Genomic DNA, 11,153 nt, shown 5'->3' with positions numbered 1-11,153 from the left:
CCTGCTGTAGGGCCATCACCGCAACATTTCCCAGACCCACTCCAACAAAGCTGCTGTATACTGTAATTATATATATATGCGTGATGAGAGCAAAACAGAAGAGAAGAGAGTTGGAGTGTTAATGAGTAAGTAAAAGGAAAGTGATGGGAAAATTAGATCAGAGTCCCAGCAGGAATCACAACTAAGTGTTCTCTATTCACACACACACACACACACACCATTAAGGAGACACCCACAGTCTAATCTAGAGTGTTCTCTCAGAGGCCTCGTCTTCCCTTTAATCCTCTGTCTCTCTGCTTGAGAGGAGGAAGTGGATGGAAAGACGGACGTTTCTCAAAGGAGAGTAGAGCATGTTTGCCTCAGGTCACAAACACCCTCGGGGCAAGATGCAGAAGGGGATGACTTTGTGTGTGTTCTTAGCAGCAGGCAAGCTCTACTGTACATGCATAAAGAAGGCTGATTAATTGTCCCTTTGGTCCAGACCTCAATATCCCCTTCTTAGAATATTTTTTAATTATTATTTACACACAGAAAAAAAAACACAAAACAAACATAACCCCAAAGTCAAGGCTAAATCAAATCTATACATCCTGATAGACACACACACACACACACCTCATTTCAAGATATGTCTGCTGGCTTAACTATTTAAAAAGCTAACAAAACATTAAGGGATATTAAAAAAACGGGGGGTTAGTCTCTGCAGGTCATACATTTATTATTTTACTGTAGTAAGTACTGTAAGCTGAATGAACACGATTTAGGTAAGGAAATTTTAAAAGACACTTTGCTGACCTGAATAATTTATTTTCTTTCAATCAAATAAAACTGGGCTCCTTTTTGGTATTTGTTGCTCCCCCAATATTTTTAATGAATAATAAAAATTCAATCCGTTTATATGTGGTGTTGGTGGGGGTGGGGGCATGAGGATTTTTTGGGTTATGAAAGGGGGTCGTGACAGAAAAGGTTTGAGAAGTACTGGTCTACTATATTTTAAAAATCCTATTACATCTACTAGGCAATTTTTGCTAAAGAGCAGAAAATAGACTCAAGAACAAATACACATCTACACTGACACACAGAGCAGAAACAGAGCAACATGGACATTGTATTGGAGTCTTATAAGTCTCCATCTGTGAAATGTCCAATGTTCATTTGCACTTTTGATCCACCACCTCCTGAAAAAAACAATTATCTTTGTCTCATCACCTAGTTAGATGTTTGCCTTGAAACTGGGCTCTAAGTAATTCCATATCTTTTCCACTTGTACGATACAGCAAATCAAAAATGAATTAAAAGCTGCAAACTGCTTGTTCTTAGTGGAAATAACAGTACTAGCAACTCCTTCACTTTAGAGGGAGTCATTTGATCCTGTGTTGACAGAAAAAAATTGGCTAATGAAGTTTTAAATAGTACACCAGTTACTGAGGGCCAATAGGGTGTTTGTAAAAGATATTTTACGGTTCAACGATTAAAGCATCCATCTTGAGATAATGTGGTTTATTAGACAAGACGGCATGTTTTATTTGAAAGAAGGTGGGAAATGGTTTAAACACTTGGCTCACCAGTTTTCACATCACATTCGCGCTGTGGTAAATAACAGGTGGTGGTGTAGTGAGAGTTGCTGTGCAATGGTTCACCTTATGTGGTTTCCCTAAACACTTCCCATTACAGATAACAGCTTAGACAAAAGATCAGGGGGGCCTCAAAAAAAGTGTTCATAGTACACTTTATGCACATTTCTAATGTTATAATAATTAACTCATCCATTAGAATTTATCTGCCAAATGCCAAAGATGTTTGCAGTAAATGTCTTGCATTAAAACTTATTTCTCCCTTTCGTTGTATTGTGTTGCCCCTCAGTGCCCATTTGCACCAGTGTGATACCACTTTCTGTGATTTACTATGTACTATAAATGTCTACATGTCAGGTTTAGACGGCTGAAAAGTGAAATGGGTTAGAAGTTGTGAATGAAAATGATTTTTCATGATTCTCAATGATTTCACCTTAAAGCAAATGTCTGATTATACGTCTGAATAACCTGTCACTAAACAGCTCAATAAACAAACTATCCCCACTGGAAAAAAAAAGAAGAAAATAAACAAAACAACAAAACTCTCCATAAGAACCTCTCTTTTCTCTCTCTCGCTCTCTCCCGTTTAGTGTGTGCCCATCTGAATGTCTCTCCCCAGTATATTTGCCTTTAAAAGGGACTAAGCAGTTCATTACAAGTCTACTGAGCTTCAACTGTGTCACTGAAGCCAGAAGCCTGTGTGGTTTTCTTTCTTAGAAATACTAATAACAGAATCAAAGGGGGGAGTTTGTGTTTGAGTGTGTGCGAGTCTGTTTGTGTGTCTGTATATTCTAGTAATACTGATGTAATCGCAGGCTCAAGCCCAATTAGCCAAGAGGGTAACTCTGTAATAATCCCTACCCCTGGGCATAATGGCCTATTAAAGCAGCAGTGGACAGAATAAATGAGTGTGTCTAAGGAAATAGAAAGAGAGGGGGAGAGAAACAAGAGGCAGGAAATTTGAGGAAGGGAGGAAGGGAAGGGTAAAAGAGGTGGGAGGATAGGAAGGGAAAAAAATTATCCAAAGAGCCATAGAAGAAAAGCTTGTTCAAAAGAATTTCAATCTTATGATGCACATACTCTATGCTTGACTTTTTCAGCAATTTTCCAAATGTGGGCATTGTCTTAAACTGTACTTTACATCCAAAACACCATATATTTAAATTTACATTTAGGGCATTTAGCAGACGCTTTAGTCCCAAGTGACTTACAGTAAGTACATTTGTCATACGAAATGGTGGATTGGCCATCATTAGCTACATGGAGACAGCTACATTTGTGTATTTTTATCTATAAGGCACTTTTATGCAAAATATACTAAACCACATTAGTAGCTTCCTTAGCTTTGCGGTGAGTAGTCATCATTCACAGTCCAACAGGCTACTACTTTTAAAATTTCTCAGGATGACTTCATTATTGGGAAAGACTGCCTTCTCATATTGTGCACAATCTACTTTGAACTCATTGCAGAGGACCCTCCATTTGGAGGTTTTGACACCTCTTGGGGAGTTTAAATCCCTGATTACGGAGGTTTTTAAAGATGAATGTGAATGTTTAAAATAAGATGGAAATCCATTAGTGTTTATCCATTTGCCTGAAGAGGTCTTAAGCTGATGATACATGGGGCAACTTTTTGAGCAATGTTGCTGGGCAATCTTGCTGGTGGCAAGTCCGACTATGTTTTGAATGCATAGTGGCGGTGCGGGGCGGGTTACGGAGTGGTGGGGGAAGGGGATTACGTTAGTAATACTCATTACCACTGATGGCAACATTGCCCTGCATGATTGCTCTAAAAGTTGCTCTGTCTATCATCAGCTTTAATGTACTGTTTTTATAGTATTCTGTTACTATCACATTTGTGTATATGTAAAATCGTAGATGTCTTATTTATATTCTTCTCATTCTGTCAAACTTGCTGTCCTGCTGCCTTTCTTGGCCAGGGCGCGCAAAAAAAGTCTTAAACTTAATGGGTCTTCTTCCCAGGTTAAATAAAGGTTACATAAAAACAGATTGCTGTCTGTAGAGTTAGGATGTCAATAGAACAAGTTTCAAGTACTCACAATTGCTAGTTTAGCCATTGCTGGTACACAGCAAAGATAGCTAGGCTAAGATGCTACACAGTGCTAAGTACTATTTGTAAGAGCCAGGATGTAAAAATACAAGTGTGTAAGAGTGTTTTTTTAATGCATAGTCCAGGTGAACTCTGATAAATACAAGAAGTCAGTTTAGCGGATACACTGCTCTTCACCCAACACTAAAGCAAACATTGTTAGTGAGCATGAAATGTCAGTAAAAAGCAGAATGTCTTCACATTCCCATAACAGATTTGTGGCAATGACATACTTAGAATACAGCAGATAATACAAGTCATGCACGGCCAATTTTCTTTTCATTATATAAATAGTTGAACTGTTTTGTTTCAATGCAACTTATTACTTGGTACAACAAAAATGTCATACTTAAAGAAACAGCTTTGCATTTAAATTCTATAGTGTGTGCGTGTGTGTAGGTGCGTCTGTGGGCAAATTCACCTGCCGATAAGTCTACCCGGTTGTTGCTGGTCGCCCCCGTCACGTTGATATGAACTACAACCTTGCTGTCCTCGAGGGAGATCTCCAGCGTGCCATCATCAAGATTACTGAAGAGGAGGAGCCCATCGGGGTTCCACGTACGAAATTGGAAGCTCACAGACGCCGTGTTGTGATTGGCTCGACCTGGCAGCTGCAGAAAGCTGGTGGCATTAAAAAAGGCCGGGAAGGTGTGGGTCTCCACGCATGAGAAGGATAGGTTACGCTGCCAAGATGATTTAGAGAGAGAAACACCAACAAGTTAATAAACGTTAAAAATAGTGCTGGGCAACAATTAAAATTTGTAATCGCGATTAATCGCATGATTTTCTGCAATTAATTGCATAGTTATGCACAAAATTGAATAATGAATTCTAAAGTAGTATATTCTGCACTTTAAATTTAAATATACTACTATATTCACAAAAGTGCAATAACATGGTTTGCAAACACTTTAAACAAATAAGGTGCTTTTTACCAGCAGTATTCCCTTTACACAGTATAAATAAAATATTTATTGCAAATCTCAACTTAAACATTAATGTAATAAAATCAAATCTAAAAATAAAACAGTTTGCCACTGCCAGGGCACTACCTTTTATCTAGCTTGTTAAAACAAGTTACCATCAGAGTCCAGAGCCACGACCATAACATCATAACAGGCACCTTCTGAGAAACAGGTTAAAATATATAAATCTGTTTTCCTGTTGTTTTTTTTCTGAACAGGTATCAGCAGAAACATTCTTCTTTTATCAGAGAGCAGCATAAACAGTCTATGTTCAGTAGCAAGTGTCTCTCTTAGAGTGAGGTGAAGTGCTCTCCTCACGCACACGCCCGCCCGCTGCCGGAGTTGAATTGTACTTTTTGTATGCGACATGCAGCACAAACCACTGGAAGAGAGACTGATTCTCGCTGTTTGTGAGTTTCCAGAATCTATTACTGTTTACTACATAGGACATCAACAGGAGGGAATTTGCATGGCAGAGCATCCCTTAAAAACTAGACGAAGGCCCATCAGGTAAAGTTATGTTAATTTTAAGTTAAATGCTGTTCAGCGCCATTGCCATGGTTACCATCCATAGAGCGCCTGCCATTTAGACAGAGCGACCCCGTGGGGCCAAGCGACTAAGTTGTGATTCCTAAGACCGACATCTTCTCCAATACTAATCAGCATGCAGTGTGTAGCTATCCACTTCACTATGGCATTTGATCGCTCGTCTTGCTTTTGTTTATCTACTTCTCCCACACGCTGCATCTAGCGCAGTCTGTTGAAGCCTCCCTCCACTGCTTGTTTGGGTGGGTGATTTGCAGGCTGATCAACATCCCACCCTCCTGTGACCCATGGTTTGACTGTATGTCTAGTCAGAGCCAGTGAGCAACGGACTTTCACAATAATACTAAAATAGTACTAAAAACTGCGTTTACTGGCAATAAAATAATTGTCAGCATTAATTAATAACACGTAATAACACGTGTTTACCTTCAGATGTTCCTGACAGAAGCTAGATTCAAAGACTGATGTTGCTTGTACACATTACAAAAATGGCTCCTTTTGGCTCACCCTGTATTTGAGAGTTGAACAGTGACCCAGGTAATCTTTATGTGCTGGAGGAAAACAAACACTACTGTGGAATTTAGGCACTAATTACCATTGAGCTTCTCCAACCTTGTGCTCTCAAACAAATCATTAGTAAAAGCACAGTATTGAGCTGCCTTACCAGCTACAGATGATTCCTGATTGCCTCTGTCTGCGTGTGTGTGTATGTGTTCCTAAAATTTGTGAACAGATCTGTAGAACAGATGAATGGCTGTGAGAAAATTAGAAGTGCGGCTTTAACGAACTTGATTAGTGCCTCCATTTGTTCAATCAGTTCACCAGAGATCAAAGAAGATACACTGGCTGTCCACTGCTGAGGAAGAACAGGAGATGGTGAGAGACATTACAGTCTATCCAAGGCTGCTCGGTAACGAATTTTAAGGATGGCAAAACACTTAATGTGCTAAAGTTACATTCAGCAGCCATCCAGAGTGCCATGCTTTTGAAGAGAAGAAGCTAGGCACTTAATGTGTTTCTTATTCTGTTGAGATTGGGTGAAAACAAAGCTTTCTCACATGCATTGCAGTGAAATTCTGTCTTTGTAGATCGCAGTAAAATGGCAGCCATGTTATCAAGAGGGAGCACAAAGACAGGAGGTAAACACGCGGAGAGGCCACTGATGGGTCAGTTGTATCTGATTAATTATGAATCTGTTACAGTATTTTGGTGCTGTGAATAATTTGCCCCCTCACTCAGGTCATATACAGAGTTAGTGTGACAATAATGAGCACGTTTAGTATTCAGCTGCCTTTATGAGATTTACATGTTTGCAAATGAGAGCTGTGTTTATGTATGCAATATTTGTATCTATATGGGAGTGTCTGTCTGTGTGTGTGCGCGTGTGTGTGTATGTGTGTACATGCACATTTTCCTTACAAAGCTGGAGGTGTCTAGCTTCTTTCGGCGAGCCAGGTCTGTAATGTTGTCTCCATTGTAGTTGATGCTCTCCATGCAGCCTTTAAAGTTCTTCCGCCCTCCACCCACAGGCTTCCCACTGTATGGCATCCCCCCAAAACTCAACTAGAGAAGAACGGTCGGCAAAGAGATACAAAGAGATGGAGAGAGGGGGAAAAAACAGATTAAGACTTAGTTTTCCTTTGATTCACTCCTTCCTCCACTGCTAGAACACTGCAAAAAAACATGTCTGTCATTAATGTTCATCCATTCCTCCAAACAAGCAGCGATGACAGTAGCAACATGCACATGTCTGATGAGAGAAACTGCAAGAAATCCTAAAATAAGTTTCAAAATCCATGCTACAATTAGGCCAGCTATTGTTGAGTTTCTATGGAAATTTTCATGCCATAATAGAAATCGTGCATTGTTAATGGTAAACACAGTCTTCCAGTTGAGTAAAAGACATAGACTTTCCTTTTGTGAACAACAACATTTCTAATGGATTTAAATGAAATGTCATGACAGTAAAGGATAGATTTGGTAAAAGGGTTAACTGTGTTAAAAGGACATTGTTGTGCTTTGCTGGTAAGGTTTTGGATAAGGCTGGCCTTGTGTGTGTAGAGGAATGACCAAGAAGTACACAAAGCTCTACCATGAAGTGAACACAGTCCACTGACATAACAAAATAAGGAGATAAGGACAGAGAAATATAAAATCTAGATGTAGTATGTTTAAACATACAACAATATTAATTGGCCTTCTTCCTCGCAGACAGGTTTTTAACATGTCTATTTAATTTGGCCATGTACAGTCCATGGAGGTAAAGGTCACTGTGGACATTACTGTAATACAGGAGAAACAAACAAAAATATTCTTTTTGAAAACACAGTGCACATGCACATCCCAAGCCGATTCCCATATACATATAAATCACAATCAACTCGAGAGTTGATCCACGTGAGCGAGGTTCTTTTCACACCATTTTAATGCCCATAGTTAACTATATATTGTCATTCAAACGCTCCTATTTAATAACAACATATACAGTGCATGGAGACAACAATGGTAAAATCTTACAAGGAAGCTAAAAAAAGTAAAGTAAATAATTTCACCCAGTGTGAAATTGAAGTTCTTGTAGGGGAGGTTGAAGCAGGAGCAAGCTATTGTTTGACGGGGAAAATGCGCATACCGCACTGGAGGAAAGGGGACAGCGGAGCTCAACCCCCTTGATGAGCGACTTGCAGGAATGGGAATCCCTCGTGAGAAGTGACGGAGGTGGAGGGGGACATAAATAAGATGCACTGGATAACTCAGGTACATAATTTGTATTGTCTCGTTTGAAAAAAAGAGTAAACCAAATGCATTTAAGTTGTGGTCAAACATTAATTTCCAGCCTTACCTATCGATGAGTTAAAAGAAATACGACGTGAAAGATCGACCTAATAAACAGTGTTTTCAACAAACAAAAAAACACGCTGGCACAATGCCTGGGGATAGGACATGTGATAACACTATATGAAACTATGCACTCGTATTTACTTGACTGAGGCATCAAAAACGTTATCAGATGAAACGTAATTTGTCCTACTGTTCACCTTATTTACGGGAAAAAATTTCACAGCATGCAAGTATTAATTACAGATCAAATAAAATATGATTCCTAATTAAACTGTGCAACATATTTGATTATTTTGAAAAAAACGTCTCTCTCTCTTAATCATGGTTCTTTTTGTGTGCACTCCAGGGTGTATCAATTAAACAGGATCTCTCTTTTTTGATGATGAAATTATCTTAAATCATGTTCTTTTAATTAGGTAAAATCAATCAAACAGGTGTTTATTCTTTTAAGAATTCCTTTTATCTGTTTTTGAAAATTAATAATGTAATTTTAAATTACGTTTTATATCATACTCAGAGGTAATACAAGTGCATCTCAAAAAGTTTAAATATTGTTAAGTTCATTTTCCTCTGTAATTTAATTCAGAAGGTGAAACTTTCATATATTCTAGATTCAATACACTTAAAGTGAAATATTTTAAGCCTTCTTTGTTTTCATTTTGATGATTACAGCTCACAGCTCATGGAAATCAAAACTCCAGTATCTCAAAATGTATTAGAATCTTAGAATAAAGAATTTATTCTTCAGAGCTCTAATCATCTAATTAACTCAAACACCTGCATAGGTTCCCTGAGCCTTTAATTTTGCAGTCTGGTTCTGGTGCTCACGATGAACTTTTCCAAAATATTAACCATTTTTTAAGATGCCCCTCATCATGTATTTTGATTTAATTTACACAATTGTATCTATTTCAAACCATTTGATCCTTCTGCCATCTGAGTCCCAGTTTCTCATTTTTCCAGTTTTGTGCATACGCATCGGTCAGAGACCATGCAGGATCACACATTCTCCAGCCAAGTTTGTTGTTTTTGTAAATCCCAGAGGTTGATTAGAAAGTGGTGTATGCCTTCTTTTGTGTGTACACATAATTTATAAATGAGGCCCTGGGTCTGATCCATTTTATACATAAGACAAGCTATGCTGTCTGCATTATCTTTAACCAAATACCTTGATAACTGTATACTATATACAGGCCCCTCTAAAAGTATTGGAAAGGTAAGGCAAATTCCTTTGTTTTTGTTGTTCACTGAAGACATTTGGGTTTAAGATAAAGAGATGAGTATGAGACAAGAGTTCAGATTTTCAGCTCTCATTTCCTAGTAACGCATCTAGATGTGTTAAACAACTCAGGACATACCAGCCTTTGTTTGAACCCACCCATTTTTAAAGTGAGCTAAACTATTGGAACATGTGACTGACGTGATGTTTCTTGTTGCCCAGGTGTTGCCTTTTAGGTTGATTGTCCAAACATTAAATAGCTCTGCATGATTAGTCTAAGTTTTCATCCTTGGTTCAAACCTATAAAGACTGCATTGCCTGTTAAAGAAGATAAACCAACATGAAGACCAGAGAGCTGTCTATGGGAGAAAAGCAAGCCACTGTCAAGCTGAGAAAAGAAGAAAAATCGACCAGAGCCATTGGACAAACATTGGGAAAAAGAAAGAAAGTACTGGTGTACTGAGCAACAGACGTCGAACAGGTCAGCCAAGGAAAACAACAGTAGTTGATGACAGAAATATCGTGAGAGCTGTGAAGAAAACCCCCAAAACATCAGTAAGTGACATCACCAACGACCTCCACAGTGCAGGGGTGAAGGTCTCACAATCCACTGTTCGAAGAAGACTCAGAGAGCAGAAATATAGAGGCCACACCACAAGATGCAAACCACTCATCAGCATGAAGAATCGGAAGGTCAGATTGAAATTTGCAAAGAAGTACAGAGATGAGCCGCATAGTTCTGCAACACAATCTTATGGACTGATGAGACCAAGATTAATCTCTACCAAAGTGATGGAAAGGCCAAAGTGTGGAGAAAGAAAGGAACTGCTTATGAGCCAAAGCATACAAGCTCATCTGTGAAGCATGGTGGAGGTAATGTCATGGCTTGGGCCTGCATGGCTGCTTCTGGAACAGGCTCATTAATATTTATTGATGATGTAACTGATGATGGTAGCAGCAGAATAAATTCAGAAGTGTACAGAAACACTTTGCCTGACAATTTACGGAGAAATGCATTGAAACTAATCGGGAGGAAGTTTATCATGCAGCAGGACAATGACCCAAAGCACGCTGCCAACAAAACAAGGGACTTCATCAGGGGGAAAAAGTGGAAGGTTTTAGACTGGCCAAGTCAATGACCTGACCTTAACCCAAGCATGCATTTCACCTCCTTAAGAGGAGACTGAAGGGAGAAACCCCCCAAAACAAACAAGGACTGAAAGAAGCTGCGGTAAAAGCCTGGAATAGCATCACAAATGAAGAATGCAACAGTTTGGTGATGTCGATGGGTCGCAGGCTTGAGGCAGTTATTGCAAGCAAGGGTTATGCCACCAAATATTAAATGTTATTTACTTTAAGATTATTTGTTCCATTATTTTTGCTTACCTAAGAATGCTGTGGTTTAATACAAACAGTGATGTTTGTGATGTTCATCTACAGTGGAGGAAAAAAGTATTTGACCCCTTGCTGATTTTGCAGGTTTGCCCACTTACAAAGAATGCAACAATCTACAATTTTAATCATATGTACATTCTAACAGTGAAAGACAGAATCCCAAAGAAAATTCCAGAAAATCACATCATATGAATTTATAAAAATTGATAACCATCTGATGAGGAAAAACAAGTATTTGACCCCCTGGACAAACAGCATGTTAATATTTTGTAGAAAAGCCATTATTGGCCAGCACAGATGTCAAACGGTTTTTATAGTTGGTGACAAGGTTTGTGCACATTTCGGCAGGGATGTTGGCCCACTCCTCCCTGCAGACAGCCTCCAAATCATTCAGGTTCCGAGGTTGTCGCCTGGCAACTCGAATTTTAAGCTCCCTCCAAAGATTTTCAATTGGATTCAGGTCTGGAGACTGGCTAGGCCACTCCAGAACCTTGATGTGCTTCTTC

The 11,153-nt window shown here is 39.0% G+C and overlaps 1 protein-coding gene across 2 annotated transcripts in view; it reads right to left on the bottom strand.

Moving 5' to 3' along the window:
- cntnap2a (contactin associated protein 2a) overlaps positions 1–11,153 on the bottom strand; it is a 434,170-nt gene that overhangs the window by 150,913 nt on the left and 272,104 nt on the right. For both annotated transcript variants that reach the window (XR_006827635.1, XM_046065574.1), the window contains exons 9-10: positions 6,615–6,758; positions 4,106–4,367 (exon numbers count right to left, since the gene is read on the bottom strand). Coding sequence is in view for 1 of the 2 variants with exons in the window: in XM_046065574.1 (XP_045921530.1) it covers positions 4,106–4,367; positions 6,615–6,758 (406 nt within the window). In the remaining variant the exon portion in view is untranslated. The remainder of the gene's footprint in view (positions 1–4,105; positions 4,368–6,614; positions 6,759–11,153) is intronic.

This window comes from Micropterus dolomieu, linkage group LG01 (assembly GCF_021292245.1).
Source record: "Micropterus dolomieu isolate WLL.071019.BEF.003 ecotype Adirondacks linkage group LG01, ASM2129224v1, whole genome shotgun sequence".
NCBI classification, from domain to species: Eukaryota; Metazoa; Chordata; class Actinopteri; order Centrarchiformes; family Centrarchidae; genus Micropterus; species Micropterus dolomieu.
This window is presented reverse-complemented; position numbering and strand designations above follow the sequence as displayed.